General features: G+C 40.2%; 1 protein-coding gene across 2 annotated transcripts in view; it reads left to right on the forward strand.

Moving 5' to 3' along the window:
* The window catches only part of MTR (5-methyltetrahydrofolate-homocysteine methyltransferase), a 105,980-nt gene that overhangs the window by 71,903 nt on the left and 15,893 nt on the right, over window positions 1–18,184 (forward strand). For both annotated transcript variants that reach the window (XM_007989889.3, XM_007989890.3), the window contains exons 23-25: window positions 7,545–7,612; window positions 8,508–8,628; window positions 14,521–14,602. In XM_007989889.3, coding sequence (XP_007988080.1) covers window positions 7,545–7,612; window positions 8,508–8,628; window positions 14,521–14,602 — 271 coding nt within the window. The remainder of the gene's footprint in view (window positions 1–7,544; window positions 7,613–8,507; window positions 8,629–14,520; window positions 14,603–18,184) is intronic.

The raw sequence follows: 18,184 nt of genomic DNA on the forward strand, positions 1-18,184 counted from the left end.
CCTGCCTGTTATTGTATTTCTCCTTTTATAGATGAGAAAACTTAGGCTTAGAGAACTTGAGAGGTTTCATCATAGTCCCATGGCTAGCAAGTGTCAAGCCACATTCAGGGCTTTTGGTTCCAAAAGCTGAGACTTTGTAATATGTTACCTTACTTTACAATATTTTTTTTTGACTTGAGTTGTAAACAAGTATAATGTCTAATATTAACACAGGCATAACTTGTTTTACTGTGCCTCACTTTATTGAGCTTTGCAGATACAGCATTTTGTAAAAATTTGAGTTTTGTGGCAATCCTGCATAGAATATGTGTCTTGATGACATTTTTCCAATAGCATGTGCTCATTTCACGTCTCTGTGTCACATTTTCCTAATTCTCACAATATTCCAAACCTTATTCTGTGATCAGTGATCGATGTTACTGTTTTAATTGTTTTGGGGTACCATGAACCACACCCATGGAAGATGGCAAACTTAATCCATCAATGTATAGGTTTTGACTGCTCCAGTAACCAGCCATTCCCCATCTCTCTCCCTTTCCTCGGGCCTCCATAGTCCCCGAGACACAACAATATTGAAATTAGGCCAGTTAATAACTCTGTAATGGCCTTGAAGTCCTCTAAGTGTTTAAGTGAAAAGAAGAGGCACATACCTCAACTTTAAATCAAAAGTTAGACATGATTAAGTTTAGTGAGGAAGGCATGTCAAAAACTGGAATAGGCTGAAAGCTAGGCCACTTGCACCAAATAGCACAATTAATGCAAAAGAAAAGTTCTTAAAGGAAATTTTAAATGCCCCTCCAGTGAATACACAACTGATAGGAAAGCAAAACAGCCTCATTGCTGGTATGGGGAAAGTTTGAGTGGTCTGGTTGGAGATTAAACCAGCCACAATATTCCCTTAAGCCAGAGTCTCACCCAGAGCAGTTTGGCTTTGTTGGAGCAATAACAAATTGAAGAGAGCTCCAACCGTCTTCAATTTTGTGAAGGCTGAGAGAGGTGAAGAAGCTGCAGAAGAAAAGTTTGAAGCTAGCAGAGATTGGTTCATGAGGTTTAAGGAAAGAAGTCATCTCCTAATATAATGGTACAAGGTGAAGTGCAAGTTAACACATCTGTTTTCAGCATGGGTTTACTGAATATTTTAAGCCTACCATTAAGACCTACTGCTCAGTAAAAAAGATCCTTTCAAAATATTACTCCTCATTGACAGTGCACCTGGTCACAAGAATTCTGATAGAGATATACAAGGAGATGAGTATTGTTTTCATGCCTGCTAACACAACATCCATTCTGCAGCCTGTGGATCAAGGAGGAATTTTGACTTTCAAGACTTACATTTTGTAAGGCTGTAGCTGCCATAGATAGTGATGGATCTGGGCAAAGCAAATCAAAAAACCTTCCATAAAGGATTCTCCATTCTAGATGCCATTAAGAACATTTGTAATTCATGGGAGGAGGTCAAAATATCAACATTAACAGGAGCTTGAAAGAAGTTGATTCCAACTCTCATAGATGACTTTGAGGGATTCAAGACTTCAGTGGAGGAAGTAACTGCAGATGTGGTAGAAATAGCAAGAGTAAACCAGAATTAAAAGGGGAGCCTGAAGATGGAAATGAATTGCTACAATCTCATAATACAACTTCAACAGATGAGGAATTGCTTCTTATGGCTGAGCAAGGCTGAGCAAAGAAAGTAGTTTCTTGAGATGGCTATGAATAGTGTTGAAATAACAACAGAGGATTTAGAATAAATAGCACATAAACTTAGATGATAAAGCAGTGGCAAGGTTTGAGATGATTGGCCTACAATTTTGAAAGAAGTTCTGTGAGTAAAATGCTATCAAACAGCATCACATGCTACAGAGAAATCTTTTGTGAAAGTCAGATTCAGTTGGTGTGGCAAAGGACTTCACTGTTGTCTTATTTTGAGAAATTGCCACAGCTGCCCCAAACTTCTGCAGCCACCACTCTAATCAGTCAGCAGCCATGAGCATCAAGACCCTCTGCCAGCAAAAAGGTTACAACTCACTTAAGACCCAGATGATCATTGGCATTTTTTTTTTAGCAATAAGTATTTTTAAATTAAGGTATATATACATTGTTCTTTTAGACATAATACTATTGCACACATAATAGAGTACAGTATAGTGTGAACATAAATTTTATATGCATTGAGAAACCAGAAAATTCATGTGACTCACTTTATTGAGATACTTTATTGTAATGGTTTCGAGTTGAACCTATAGCATCTCTGAGTTATGTCTGTATTCTAAATTCCCCTCAAGAAATAATGTAGAATATTTGGAAATATTTTTGATTAATTCCATTGAGGTTAATTTTACATATATTCTGTAATAATAACTAGGAAAAGACAAAGGACATTTTCTGTTACAGATAATGCACACTGTTTAATTATGTAAGAAAAATATGCTATTTCAAGATACATTTTAAAGGTATACATCTAATATTTTTAAACATGGGTCTGATAACCAGTGTTTATTAATATAACTGTCTAGTATAAGTAAAAAAGCAGTATATGACTGAGCATGAAAATAATTCCAAACTGTATAATGTTGGAACGTTCAGCTGAGTGAGGAACATGACTGTACCTAAGTCAAGGATATAATAATCCAGTCTCTCCTGAGCACTTCACATGCTGATAATTATTTAGAGACTTTGGATCCATTTTTTTGAAGGGGAGATCAACAACTTGTTTTGTTTATTTTTTTAAAAAAGTAATAGAAATGGCAACAGATCCTATTGGCATTGCTTAAGTAAGTTGGAAAACCATGGCTGGGGAATGTAGACTGGATGGAAACACATGCCATCTTGTGGTGGCATGTGTGAATTGCAGGAGCAGCAGATAGGCTGCCACCTTAGTTAACTGAGAAATAAAGGATAAAATGACAGTAAGTATCAGGTACCTTAGAAGGATGCAGATGCAGTTTTATTTTCCTTTTTAAATTTCTTCTGGAGACGAAAAGGACTTTTTGTCTCATATTATTACAGTATTTATTTTTGAAATTCTATGTATTCTTAAATAGTATGAGATGCCTTTGCTAAAACATTCAGAGCAACTTTTTTTTTTCCTGGATTTGTAGCCGAATTAAATGTTTGCTCTCATAGCTCTATTCTAAGCACTTAAAAAAAGTTTTTTTATAGAGACAAGGTCTCGCTAAAGTTGCCCAGGCTGGACTCAAACCCCTGGCCTCAAGTGATTCTCCTGCCTTGGCCTCTTAAAGCACTGGGATTACAGACATTAGCCTCCATACCCAACCTCTGTTCTAAGCACTTTAAAACAAATACTGTAAAATCAACATCTTCCATAACATTCATTTTTATTATGTTTAGCTTCTCATGTGGCGAAATACAAGAATGTGTATAGGGAGAGGCTTACAGACATAGGGTATGGCTCAAAATGACAAAGGGAAACTGAGGGAGAGTCAAGGAAGATGGGGTTATGTGTAGGGGTAGAACAGGAGGTTGTGGTAGAGGTGAGAGGGAATAGAGAGGGATGGTAGGAAGAATGGTAGCAGGCACAGAGGGCAGGGCTGGATCTTACCTGTGCCCTTTTCTGACTTCATATACCCTGGGATTCCTAGCTGGTTCAGGACTGTGGGCCCTCATAGTGCTGGTCTCTGCCTAGACTTCCGTGTTTCCTTCAGCTAATATCCACTTAATTTTTCAAAATTCATTTCAGACTTCCCCCTAGGATGCTTCTAAGTGTCACCCATTTTGGGCCTTCCATACATAGTACACTGTAAATGCTTTCATTGTAGTGCTTGCCACACCATATTCTAATTCAGAGCTTCCCAACAGTTTCTCAACTCAGATGTGCCAGGAAACCCATTCTCTTTCCTGCTCAAGAGTGGAGCTGGGCCTCTGTCCTAGATTGATTGCCCAGGGCTATGAGCAACTTCCTTTGTGCATCCTGGTACCATAAGTGTCATTTTCTATGTGTGGAAAAAGTGGGAATTGCTCCTTAATCAGTAGTACCTTCGACCATTTCCCCAGCAAGACGACTTTGAAGGCAGGCTAATAAGCTGGAAATTGAACTTGTCTCCCAGGCCCCCTGGCTCAGTGTTCTCAGTTGTCGTCTTACCTCACTGATCAGTGGTTATGGTTCTCTCCTGCTGATTTCTCCTTCTGGGAGTGGTCTTTAAACACAGAAATGTTCTGGGGCTCAACACTTGGACCTCTTCCCTGTCTTCACTATCTAGGTTTGTGTTTCTCAAACTGTAATGTGCCTTCTTGTCACCTGGGGATTTTGTTAAAAGTCAGATTCTGATTAGGGTAGGTCTGGACTGGAGGTTCTGCATTTCCGACAAGCTCTCAGGTAGGGCTGGTGCTGCTGGTACAGGAGCACACCTGGAGTAACAAGGCCTGGGGTGGGCTGAAGTCGTCGCATTCGTTTTGTGACTTCAGTATCATCTGATGTACTGACAAGTCCCAAATTGTATCTCCACTGTGGATCTTTCCCCAAAACTTCAGACTTACATATCCAGTTGACTCCCTGACAGCTCCATTTGGATATCTAAAGAAATCTTAAATTTAATATTTTGAAAGCAGAACTAGTTGCCACCATTTTGTGAACACCTCCCCAGCTCTCCCCTATTTCAAGAAATAGCAACTTCTTTTTTCTTGCTGCTCAAACCGAAACTCTCGTGTCATCCTCTCATCGGATGACCCACATGTAACCCATCAGTTCTCCTCTCACAGTATTTCCAGGATCTGACCGCTTCTCACTGCCTATACTGCTTCTTGTCTGGATTTTTGCAGCAGCCTAATCAGTCTCTCTGCTTCTCTACCCTGGACTTGTTTCAGTCCAAAGTAAATCTGTTAAATCGAAGTCAGATTTCTTACGCCACTGTTCAAACCTTCCAGTGAATTCTCTCCTCACTCAGTAAAACTCAGAGCCCTTGTAGTGGTCTGCAAGGCCCTTGTGTAGTGGGTATAATCTGGAAGCTGCCCAAACCCCACCCCTGGCCAGTTAAATCACACTCTCTGGAAAATGGAGTCCAAGCTTCAGGTTGTTTGATTTTGAAAAGCCTCCCCTGGTGATTCTGATGCAAAGTCTACGCAGGCTCTGGCTTTTTCCTCCTCCTCTGAACTCATCACCCACCACTCTGTCCTTCTCCATTTCTGTTCCAGCCACAGCAATCTCCTTGCTCTTCCTTAAACATGGCAAGCATCCGTATAAGATGTTCTGAGAGAAACACTCTGAAACAAGAAAAAGTAGTGAGAGCAAGATGATTCTTGCCATCATACTGATGAGTTTTAGTTGAATTTTAAAACATACAATGTTAAAAAAATCAACTTTGAAATATATGCCTTTTTGTCTTGATTTAAAAGCAATATGCTATTTTTCCTAGTTTTGTATGTGACAGTCTATGCTTAGTCATTGTTTAACAAAAGATCCAGGTACTAGACTTTCTTCAATATGTTAAAAAGAAAAAAAAAGTGCGTGGTACCATCTCCTCCTGCTGTAACCTGCAGTGGTTATACATCATTAACACCTCCAGCGTGCGTTTGCTATCGGGTTAGTGCCAACAAAGCTGAATATACTTATCATTGATTTGAAGATGTCTTACTTTTTGTTGAAGATTCCATATGTCATAGTTTTTTTTTTTTAACTCTTTTTAAAAAAGTAATAGGAGTACAAGCTAAAAATCCAGTGTATGAAAGGGCATATAGTAAGAAGCCAGTCCCCTTCCTGCCCCAGCGTTCAGCGCCCATTGTTACCAGCCAATATGTCATGTCGTAGGTCTTAAGCCTTCTTTTTTGTTCTTGTTATTTAAACGTTTTTGCCTATTTAATTTTAAGAATTGTTGATGTAATGAAATGAGTAAAAATGCATGCCGTGAGTTTTTCAGTATCTTTTAACAAATAGAAGAAGATTAAATTATCAAAATGACATTAAGGGTACTCTGTAAATCTAAAATAGAAGTAATTCCTAGAACATTTTCCGGGGCAGACATTCCTGTTTCCTCTGAGTTCCAGGAAGCTGTCTCCTCCCTGAATTGAAATTTGTCTGGCACTGTTCTGTTCTCTGAGAGTGTGCTCCAGGCTTCCTCTGCCCCAGGGCCTGTTCTGTCTCTCCTGTGTGCCCATCGAGAGTCAGCCTTTCCTTTGAGTCTTGCCCTCTTGCCCTCGGTGACCTGCACCCTGAATCATTCTCCCTCTTTTTCTTGCCTTAAGTAACCAGAGTTCCCTTACAGCTGTTCATGTGCAGGACCTGACCTCTTTTTCATTATCGTCCCCATTGGCTTCCATGTTCAACAGATATTTATTGAGGAGCTTCCCTAGCTCTTTTTATTGGCCTAAATGGATAAGATAATGGATTTTGGAGTGAGATACTGATTCGATCCCAACTCTGCCTCTAATTAGTTGTGTGACTAGACAGATTGCTTAATTTCTCTGGGCCCCTTCTCATTAAAATGAGACCCATAGTAGTGCTTTCATTATAGAGTTACTATGAGGGTTAAATGAGATCGTTTATGCAGGCTGGGCACTGTGGCTCAAACCTGTAATCCTAGCACTTTGGGAAGCCGATGTGGGAGGATCGTTTGTGCCCAGGAGTTTGAGACCAGTCTGGGCAACATAGGGAAACCCTATCTACAAAAACTTTAAAAATTAATAGGGTTTAGTGGGGCATGCCTGTGGTCCCAGCTACTCTGGAGGCTGAGGCAGGAGGTTGAGGCTGCAGTGAGCCGTAATCACACTGCTGCATTCCAGCCTAGGTGACAGAGTGAGACCCTGTCTCAAAAACAACAGCAGAAGAGATTGCTTATGCAAAAAGCTTAGCACAGTGTCTTTCAACAGGTGAATGGATAAGCCAAACGTGGTATCTCCATACAGTGGAATATTTTTCAGCCTTAAAAAAGACTGAACTTCTGACATGCTCGAAACATGGTTGGACTTGGAAGGCATTGTGCTAAGTGAAGTTAGCCAAACAGAAAAGGATGAATACCGTATTATTCTACTTACGTGAAATTCCTAGATTAGGCAAATTCATAGAGAAAGAAAGTAGAGTAGAGGTTACCAGGGGATGGAGTAGAGAGGGTGCCAGAGAAGAAGGGGTAGTTATTGCTAAATGGTTATAATGTTTCTGCTTTGGGTGATAAAATAGATTTGGACGTAAATAGTGGTGATGGTTGCCCAACATTGTAACTGAAATTCATGCTACTGGATTGTACATTGAAAAATGATTAAAATGGAGAAGTATGTATTATATATGTTTTACCACAATTAAAAAAAATAACATACCAGAAACCATTGAATTACACAGTTGAAATGGGTGAATTGTATGGTCTGTGAATGATGGTCAGTAAAATTGTTTAAAAGCAAGCTTAGCATAGTGCCTGGCATATATGTAGTAAGTACTGAATAAATGGTAGTTGTGGTGGTAATCCTTAATATTTAGTGAGCGTTTAAAGTTGATTCTAGGCATTAGAGCAATATTTAATGGTTGAAATTAAAATGTTTGTTTCAGTTTTGTCTCTAATGGGCTCTCATTAATTTTCTCATATCTCATTTCTGTGCCTCAGAGTTATTGATTTAGGAGTCATGACTCCATGTGATAAGATACTGAAAGCTGCTCTTGACCACAAAGCAGGTACTGTGCAACTGTACTTTGGGCATTTCTCTAAATGTGGTATCCCCAGGTGCCTGTCATTTCCCTAGTTGTCTGTCAGTGAATAGTGATGCCTGTGAGGGATCTGTGGGACATGCAGACAATCAAGTGCCAGATCCTGCACAAGGTTGCTCTTGTTGCCATTTCTAACAGGGTTGAGAGAGGAGAGTGAGTGACTATGGGACCAAGTGCTGGAGATGGGGAAGGGGACAGACTTCTTATAAGAGGACAGTTGTATTCGATTTTTTTTCTGTGTGTAGTCATTTTTACATTTCTTCTCACACTGTGATATATTCAAGTCTGGGAAATCATGAGCTAAATATACCTTCTATTGCATGGCTTCCTAAAACTATGGCAAGTATTGCAACCTTAAGTTATAAATCTCATTTACTACCAAAAGCAAACAGTAAATTGAAATTACCCAGTCGGAAAAGATGTCTTAGAATTAGAAACTGGTGACAGGCACGGTGGCTCACACCTGTAATCCCAGCATTTTGGGAGGCTGAGGCCAGCGGATCACTTGAGGTCTGAGTTTGAGACCAGCCTGGCCAACATGGTGAAACCCCGTCTCTACTAAAAATATAAAAATTAGCCAAGGTTGGTGGTGGGCGCCTGTAATCCCAGCTACTCAGGAGGCTGAGGCAGCAGAATCACTTGAACCCAGGAGGCAAAGGTTGTAGTGAGCCAAGATCGCACCACTACACTCCAACCTGGGCAACAGAATGAGACTCCATCTCAAAAAAAAAAAAGAAAGGAATTGGGAATTCGTATTAGGTCTTTTGGTCTTCATTACAAAGTTTTTAAAATGGATCTTCATCCTTTTCTTTTTTCTGTCATCCTCACTGTCCTTTTTGTCCTTTTTTTTTTTAAATAATAGATATAATTGGCCTGTCAGGACTCATCACTCCTTCCCTGGATGAAATGATTTTTGTTGCCAAGGAAATGGAGAGATTAGCTATAAAGATTCCATTGTTGATTGGAGGAGCAACCACTTCAAGGTAAGTTATATTAATGAGCTTTGTCCTCACTTCAAATTCTCTTAAATGCCAGTGTTTAAAACAGTGGTAAACCTGTGTTGTTTTGGATTTTCTCTTATGTTTAGTACATTGACTTTTTGTTATATAAACACAAAAATTTTGTGGTGTTCACTTGGGTGAGAGCCAGAATACTTTCAGAGCATGCTATAGGAAACTTTTTGTGATTTCTATTCTTTGCTTTTTCTTGGATTTCTTTGGCTTGCAATAATCTTTTTCTTAACGCTCTCACTTCCGATTCAGTCGCTGAGAATTATAATGAACTCTTCTTCTGAAATTAAACTGAGTGGAGAAGCTGTGTTTTTTGGCACAAAATCATTACTTGAACTTTTGCCCACACTGTCTTGAAGCAGGTGTCTGATTGAATAATTATAGGTTCCTTTGAAGGAACCTTAACCTTGTAGTAGTTTGGAGACAGAAAGCCCATCTAGCAAGAATGAACTAAGTGGTCACTTTGGGGAGTTGAAAGGGGACCTTTTTGGGAACCTTTGGGTTAACAACATAAAGAGGTATAAAATGTAAAGATGAGAAAGTTCAAATTTGTTCACATGTATTCAGTTTACCAGATTTTTCCTGGGATCATGATCATAGTGATATGTGGTAAGTGCTATGTTAACTGTGGGTACTAGACCTTTTATGCCATGTACAGTTCACTTTCTTAGGGAGCATTATCATACTGGAGCATTGAACTCAGTGGTCCCATAACATCTAGTTTATTTTTCTGATGCGGAAATACAATAAAGGTCTGGTTATAGGTATGCCAGAGTTCCTTTTGCACTAGAAACAACTGTACATTCAACCAATTTGTATAGGGTTGTTCAGAGGAACAGAATCAATAGGATATGTTTATATATAGAGAGAGAAAGAGATTTATTTTAAAGAATTAACTCCTGTGATTGTGGAGGCTGGCAAGTCTGAAATCTGCAGGCTGGAGACACAGGTAAGTTGATTTTTTGAGTCTAAAGACAGTCTGGAGGTGGAAGTTCTTCTTCCTTGCAGGGCTGGGGAGTGAACAAGGGACCTTAGTCTTGTCTCTTAAAGGCCTTCAGTTGACTGGATGAGGCCCCACCTACATAAGTGGAGGATAATGTGCTTTACTGTAAGTCTACTGATAAATGTTAATCACATCTAAAAAAGATACTTTCACAGTAACATTTAGGTTGTGGTTAACCAAAAAGTGTATACTATGGCCTAGCCAAGTGTATACGTGAAATTAACCATCATACCATTTACAATTTGAATGAGTCATCTTCATCAGTAGAAACAGTATGATGTGTCTTTTATCCATTAGCTCTTCTTCATACTTGAAGGATTCGATAGTTTGACTGTCATTGCTAACGTTAGAAAACAGGGTTTGTTTTTCCACAAAGGACTTATGTACCAGGAAATGTGGCAGACTTCGTCTCAAGGGATATGGCCACCCATTCATAATGGGTTTTGATGAGCATGAGCTTGGGTAATTGACGACAAGCTTAGTGAAGAGAATGGTAAGAGGACCTAAGGACTTGTCAGAATGAAAGACTTTAATATCAATTGTAAAGTAGAATAAATAAGTATTTAAAGGAATATAATTAAAATACGTTACGTGTTATGTAAATATGATGCTGGCTTCAAAAAAAGAATCTTTTTATATGGTGGGACACTATACTCAGAAATTTGCTTCTTGGGCAAATTGGAACTTTACCAAATAGTCCATCCTATTGTTTACCATGTAAAAGCTACCAGATTAAAGAAAAAAAACTTTGAGAAGCAGTGCAACTAGCCTCTCAGGATACATTATTGGCAAAATTAGCTTGTTAATGATTCTTAACAGTTATAACCTGATACATGAAATTAGAATTAATGAGATAGGAAATCACCAACATCTCTTCAGTTACTGCGAAATATCTATTCTCGTTGTCTGGGAAACCGTAAATGTGTTTGGCCTGAAGGTAGAAAGCTGGGACCGCTGGCCGCCTAAGGTTTCTTTCGACTCTCCAGTGCTTTGTTTCTCTGTGAGCCCTGCCTCTTCCGGTTCTCTTCTCTTCCATACCTGTTGCAGTTTCTGGGAAATTACTTGGAAAATAAGAGCCAGTAGGTAGCACTGCTTCCCGGGGACAATTCCCTTCTACACTGCGGTGCTGGAACAGCCTTTGGAAAACAGAGTCCCGTGCAACCTCCAAGCACTTCAGTGTAGAATTTCCCAGTTCTGACTCCATTCTTATTAGTGACAGTGGAAGAGGTCTTCGATCTGAAGTCTTGCTTTATCAGGCTCTCTTATTTAAGTAAGTGCTTTTACAGAAGTTTAGCAGTTATGCAGAAAAGTACACAAATCATATAGATGTACAACTTGACAAGTTTTTACAAAAGGGAACCCACCCATGTAACCACCTCCAGATCAAGAAATAGAACACTAATGGCACCCTAGGAACCTCACCAGGTTCCTCCACCCAGTCATCCTTTCCAACAAAAGTAACCACTGTTCTTTCTTCTGTCACCATAGGTTGGTTTTGCCTGCATTTCAAATTTATATAAGTGGAGTCATATTGTATGTGTTCTCCTGTGTCCAGCTTCTTTTGCCCCACATCATGTCTCTGAGTCTCTGAGGTCCCAGCCTTGTTACAATAGTCATTTGTTTTGTTGTTGTTCTTTTTCAACGTAGTGTTCCATTGTATAATGTGCTGTGACTTATTGACTCTTGCTACTGTTGGTGGACATTTGGGGTTTTCCACTTTGGGGCTATCACAAACAATGCTGCTGTGAACACTTATGCTTATGAATTTTGGTGCACATGTATGTGTATTTCTGCCTAGAAGCAGAATTGCCAGATCATAGGATCTGCCTATGATCATCTTCATTAGCTATTGCCACATAGTTCTCCAAAGTAATTGTAGCCGTTTACACTCCCACCAGCAATTGTGAAAGTTTCAGTTATTCCACATCCTTTTCAGTGTTATCCCTCGTTATGGGTGTAGTAATACCTTGCTATGGTTTTCGTTTGCATTTCTCTGCTGAGTAATGATGTTGAACACCTTTTCATTTGTATATTGACCATTTGGGTATGCCTTTTAAATATTTTTAAAAATTGGGTATTCTGCTTTATTCTGACTAGTTTGTACATATTCTTTAATTTATAGTAGTTACAAGCCCTTTATCAGAAATACATATGTTGCGAAAGATTTTTTTAAATCTGGCTTGCCTTTTGCTGTCTTAGTGCTGTCTTTGGATAACAGAAGTTCTTAATTTTTATAAAGTCTGATTTATCAGTCTCTTCATATATGGTTAATGCCTTTTGCATCCAAATAAGTAAATCATCTCCTAGGAAAACCACCTTTGCTAGAAAGCATTCAGGAGTTGAAATGTCTCAGAAACCCATCTAGGAGCCCTTATTATTTCCTACAAACCAGTGGAGGACTTAGCAGTAGCTCATTAGCTCAGGACTTCCATGTTTTCATGAAAACATCGCTGAGGGGAAATGACCCTATGGCTTTTTCAGACATCAGTGACTTGCAGTAGCATGAGTAGAACTGAAACTGTACCCCCAGGACACTCGAAATGAAGGTTAAGGCTGTCTAGTGCAGGAGTGTCCAGTCTTTTGGTTTCCCTGGGCCACATTGGAAGAAGAATTGTTTCAGGCCACACATAAAATACGCTAACACTAACGATAACTAATGAACTTAAAAAAAAAAAAAAAAAAACTGCAAAAATCTCATAATGTTTTAAGAAAGTTTACGAATTTGTGTTGGGCCTCATTCAAAGCTTTCCTGGGCTGCATGTTGGACAAGCTTAGTCTAGTGAATGAATCGATATTTGGAGAGATTGAAAGAGTTAAATAGATTTGGGATCTTTGGTCCCTGAGCATACACTAGGCATAAAACAGGAGGGTCTCAGAAGGCCATGGAGTTCATTCATCTGCCCCAGGACCATGGTCTGGCCCCCCTGCCACTCCGTACCCCACCCTTCCCGGTCCAAAAGATGGCTCTTGACTCACTGGCTTATGCACGAATGCCCATCTTCCAGCTCAGTTCTCATAGCCGAAGGCTTTTTAGTCCTTTGCTTCCTGTTTACGAGTGGAGATACTGTTAGGAAGATGGAACAGATGAAGTGTTACTGGTTTTGTCTGTCTTATTATGAGTTTTTAGAGCTTTCCTTGAGAAGCCTGTTAAAAACACACTCATGCATATATTACACCTATAACAGTCTCTTGGTTTTTAAAAATTACCTCAATAATCCACATTTACTAGACCTTGTCAAACAATTCAGAGGAATGTAAAGTACAATTGAGTCTCTCTCTTCCCACCTTCAGCCTCACCTCTAACCCCCATAACCAGTGTGGACACTTCGATGTGTATCTCCCTGTGTTTTTTCTAAATATATAGAAACTTAGAATATAGGATTGGTTGGTTGTTTGGAAAAGCTTGAGGGTGTTGTTTTTTTAAAAATACAATTGCATTAAACATAGTGTTCTGCTACTTTGTTTCTTTCTCATATAGTAGCATATTCTAGATACTAGTCCAAGCACACATTTTTGTTGAGGGGGAAGAATATGAAAGCACTTGAGGAAGAGTAGTGCTGCTTCTGGGGAGGAGGAAAGGGGAGAAAAGGTGGAAAGCACTGCCCGTCTCGTGGGGACTGCTGCTGGCCGCCCTTCTGAAGGTGGGATGTGGCCAGAGTACACTTCTCCTCCCTCTCCAGGGGTTCTGCATTAACCACTGTGAGGGAGGCTGCACACGTTTTCAGTTTCCACTTCAATAGTAGCAGATCTATAGCCTATCCTATTGCTGTAAACATCCAGTCATCACGGGGCAGTTTGTTTTGCACTTCTATTAATTAGGCAATTTTAGGAATGAAAGGGTGTTTCTTCCTAATACCAACATTTTCAGGTTTGGTAATAGGGATTTGGGGCAGAAATAATCTTAAATATTAAAAGTAAAATATTGGCCAGGTACAGTGGCTTATGCCTGTAATCCCAGCACTTTGGGAAGCTGAGGCAGGTGGATCATGAGGTCAGGTGATCGAGACCACCCTGGCTAACACAATGAAACCCCGTCTCTACTAAAAAAATAGAAAAAAATTATCCGGGCGTGGCGGCGGGTGCCTGTAGTCCCAGCTACTTGGGAGGCTGAGGCAGGAGAATGGTGTGAACCTGGGAGGTGGAGCTTGCAATGAGCCAAGATTGTGCCCCTGCACTCCAGCCTGGGCAACAGAGTGAGACTCTGTCTCAAAAAATAAATAAATAAATAAATAAATAAATAAATAAATAAATAAATACAAAATAAAATAAAATACAGTATTTTTATTGCTTTTGCCTCTCTGAATTATTCTGTGTAGAATTTCGGGTTTGGGGTTCCATTCTGCAAGTACAAGGTGGGATTGGGGCCGAGGAGTGTTGATGTCTCCCATGAACAGGGGAGCAGCTGCTAGACAGCCATGTCCTGAATCCTCTGCCTGGTTCCCGGTTCCTTAGGGGCCCTGGCTGCTATCCTAGCTCATTTGGAGGAGGGAACTCAACCTGACCTTGATGGCAGCAGTGTGATTTCCTGGGCCTGGTTACCTCCCTTAAGTCACACGGGCTGCTAATGAGCACCAGGTCATGCACGGGCTCAGTCCCTTGTTAATGGAGCTGAGGACAAAGTCTTTCTCATTTTTGCCACAGACTTCTGCAGAGCCTGGGCTAGGTTTCCCATCTTAGGGTAGGGAAAAAGTCATTCATGTTTTACAAGGGAAATTTGAAGTTCAGTATTTGTAGGTAAGCACCTTGAAATGTTTCTCTGGAAAGCACTGTAGAAATGCATTATCTCTAATGGCTCTGAACAAGAGTTGTATAGGAACTGTCAGTGCTGATGGATATATTTTCTTTCTGACCCTTCTTTTTAGAACCCACACAGCGGTTAAAATAGCTCCAAGATACAGTGCGCCTGTAATCCACGTCCTGGATGCGTCCAAGAGTGTCGTGGTGGTAAGTGGGTGACCTTACATTTTATTCCAGATGTGTTGGACAGAGTGCATTACAAGTAAGGGTATAACTTAAGATCTGTTCATTTTTATTCAGTTCTACTAAATAAAGGTCAAAGAGCAGCCTGAGGCTTATGGTGTGCCTCTGCAGTGACTGCCTTGCTGGAAGGAGGTCCAGGTGACCGTGTCCTGTACTTTCAAAGACAGTTACAGAACTGAGCAGCAGACAGGTAGACGGCCTGGCACCAAGACACCTTTGACCTGGGACACCAGCCAGACAAAGATTTCACCCACTCACAAACATGAATAGATATTTACTTGACTGTCTAAAAGAATGTTGGATTTTTAAATGACCTTTTTCCAGATAGAAAAACAAACTTGAAAGTATCCTCGTTGACCCTACCCAAAGACAGAAAAACGTCTTCTAGATATTTAAAACCCAGAACAGTGGTTTCTGCTTCTCAGTGAACATCATAAACAATTAGCCCACATTCTGCTTTTCTTTTTCGGTGAAGCCTAATATTCTATCTTGTTACAGGTTTCATTGTTTTCACTGAATAATGGGCTATAACCGCTGGCGGGCACCCGAGAGACCTTGTGGTCCAGTGGTTCCCAAATCGATTTCAGCCACAGAATATTTGTCTGTTAAGTGATGTCTTACCTGGAAATTCAATGTGGCAGAGTTTCCAAGTAAGACATCACTTACCATCACATCCCGCTCCTAGTGTTCATCAAAAGAGCACAGTTTGAGAACCACAGATCTAGTCTAGCCTTCACATTTTACAGACGAGGAAGGTTACTGAGGTGGCCTGGTGATCTGCGAGACTTCCAGTGATGCCACGCGACCTGGACCAGGGTGACCACATTTCCTGAGCTATCTTCCAAGGAAATTATTTCAGATCTGTGAATTTATTTACATGAAAGTTATATAATAATCACTAACATTATTGAAAACGTGTAGTGTGCCAGGTACTGAGCTAAGTGCTTTACATGGATTTTATTTAATCCTGAGGCTAACCTCATGAGGTGGATATTTTTATTGTCCCCATTTTAGAGATCAGGAGACAGAAGAATAAAGAGATTAGGAACTCTACTGAGACCACTCATCTGCCAAGTGGCAGGTGTGGGATTTGAATGCAGGTTATCTTACTCTATGTTAAATTAAACTTGTTTCCCATTAATACTTAACAATTCGCCTTTATTAAAAAGGATAAAAGTAACTCAGTCTGGGATCATAAAATTGCAATTTTTTATTTGCCATTGTTGTAGACAAATATGCAAATAAGCTATATTTCTACACCTCCATTTTAAAACAATGTTTATTTCTTATTCTTGGATTGTGCTCCATAGGAGCTTAGGTCAGGTCCATGGGCCTCTTTTTAACACTTGTCGTCATTTTCAAACACTGATGCATAGCCTTGAATAGTTTCCATTCAGAGGCAAGACTTTTGGATCCATTTAGTTGCACAGTGCCAACTTTTCCTCTGCAGGCAGGGGAAAGAATCAGCCCTTTGATTCCATGTTTGGAAGATAAGCTCCTTCACCTTTTTTTTTTTTTTTTTTTTTTTGGTGAGACGGAGTGTTACTCTGTTGCCCAGGCTGGAGTGCAGTGGCGTGATCTTGGCTCACTGCAACCTACACCTCCCAGATTCAAGCAATTCTTCTGTCTCAGCCTCGCAAGTTGCTGGGATTACAGGTGTGCGCCACCACTCCCGGCTAATTTTTTGATATTTTTAGTAGAGACGGGGTTTCACCATGTTGGCCAGGCTGGTCTTGAACTCCTGACCTCAAGTGATCCACCTGCCTTGGCCTCCCAAAGTGCTGGGATTACAGGCGTGAGCCACCGCGCCCGGCCTGCTTCACTATCTTGAAGAACTAGAGCAGTGGGGGCCTTGCTGAAAGCCAGGCAGGGAATGAGGAGTGGGTGTTTGTGCTCTTTACAGTTTAGTCCAGCCACGCGGCCAGCAATGGTTAGCTCGTCCCATGTACAAAGAAGCGACCACGTTTTGAAATTACTCAAACGTAAGTCAGATGATAAATCATGTGGGTAACTGCTAGTGACACTTCAGGAGCCAGTGGTATAATTTGTTTCAGTTGGTTGTGGGCTCATTGGCCTAGGCTCTTTTGATCTAACTGAAATGAACATGGAACAGGATCACATTTTAGCAGCTGTCTCATGTATTTGGAAGATTCCAAAAAAATGTAGCAAATACTTAATGGTTGGAGATTTAGACCTGAGGATTCCCCCTTGCTTTCTTTTTTCTTCTTTAATAAAAAACAAGGGGCAGTATTTTATTCTTTTTAAATTATAAAATATCTTTTCAGTTTATTTGCTCTTATTGTGTGGTTGTTGCCATGAAATACAATTTTTAAAAATGAAGGAAAATATAAACTGCAATATGTCCCAGTGGTTGGCATGAAAACACATGATGGATTTGATTTTTTGGTGGAAGGATCATGTAGGTTAGCCCACATATTGACCATGAACTTGTTTCCATCAAGGAAGTCAGACTGGGCCAGAAGGGGCCTGCCACTGTGGCTCTGGGAGCAGTGGGCTCCATGGGGCTGTGCAAGGTGCCAGCAAACTGCAGTGGTATGTTCTGTCTACCCAGTAGCACCAGCATTAGGGGTCATAGATTTCTCCGGATGTCAGGGACATCTGGGTTTGCTCTCTCAGGTGTATAATCTGGCAGAATGCAAGAGGGTTTTAAAACGTTGGTTACATGTACTGCAGGGAGTTCAGAGTAGACATTCCCTTCTTGTTTCATTGGGCTATGCTGGGTTTCCTAAACGAGGACTCTACTGAGGTGAGTTTAATGTAAGGCTGGGAAATACTTTGTGGTGTGAACACTATTTGGGAATCTATTTTTGGCCTGCCACAATGGCCTTTTCTGATTGTATTCCTGAATGAGGTGATTTTGTTTTATACTAACTCATAGGTGATTGAATTGTTATTAGAGATACTTAGAAAACCCACGTAGAGTTACAGACTTTTAAAGCTGATAGGCACTTTAGCCATCATTCAGTCTAACTTCCTTAAGTTTAGATGAAGATGTTGAAATTTCTTGCCTTTTTATGTATTAGATAATCATGCTGGAGAATGCAGGGATGGGGTAGTGCTATGTTTATTTTTCAACTGATGTGATCAGTAGTTGCCATTTCTTCTTTCTATGTAATTTAATTTTGTGCTTTGATGGTAGCTATTCTTCTATCAACTTGATAATCATAGTAACAAATGATATTTAGCCGATCCTGGTTTTACAATTTAATGAGTAGACTCACATTTTCTCAGATTATTGGTTTCCTTTCCAATTTTAGCAGAAAGTCACAGTGGACTATGAAGATTACCCTCGTTCCCTCAGCAAACATTTAGTGCGAATGCACCTCCAGACACTGGGCTAGGCACCAGGGCATGAAGGTGGTGAATGTGTGATTGCAGCTCTCATAGGGCTTTCTAGTAAGGGAAGTGGATATATAAATTGATACTAAAAGGCTTTGGAAAGTGCAGTAGTAGATGAATGGAATATTTTTGAAACATTGGGTTAGGGGTTACTTAACCCAGAGGGTTCCCAAGACCGCCTTCAGG

This window comes from Chlorocebus sabaeus, chromosome 25, assembly GCF_047675955.1.
Source record: "Chlorocebus sabaeus isolate Y175 chromosome 25, mChlSab1.0.hap1, whole genome shotgun sequence".
Classification (NCBI taxonomy): Eukaryota; Metazoa; Chordata; class Mammalia; order Primates; family Cercopithecidae; genus Chlorocebus; species Chlorocebus sabaeus.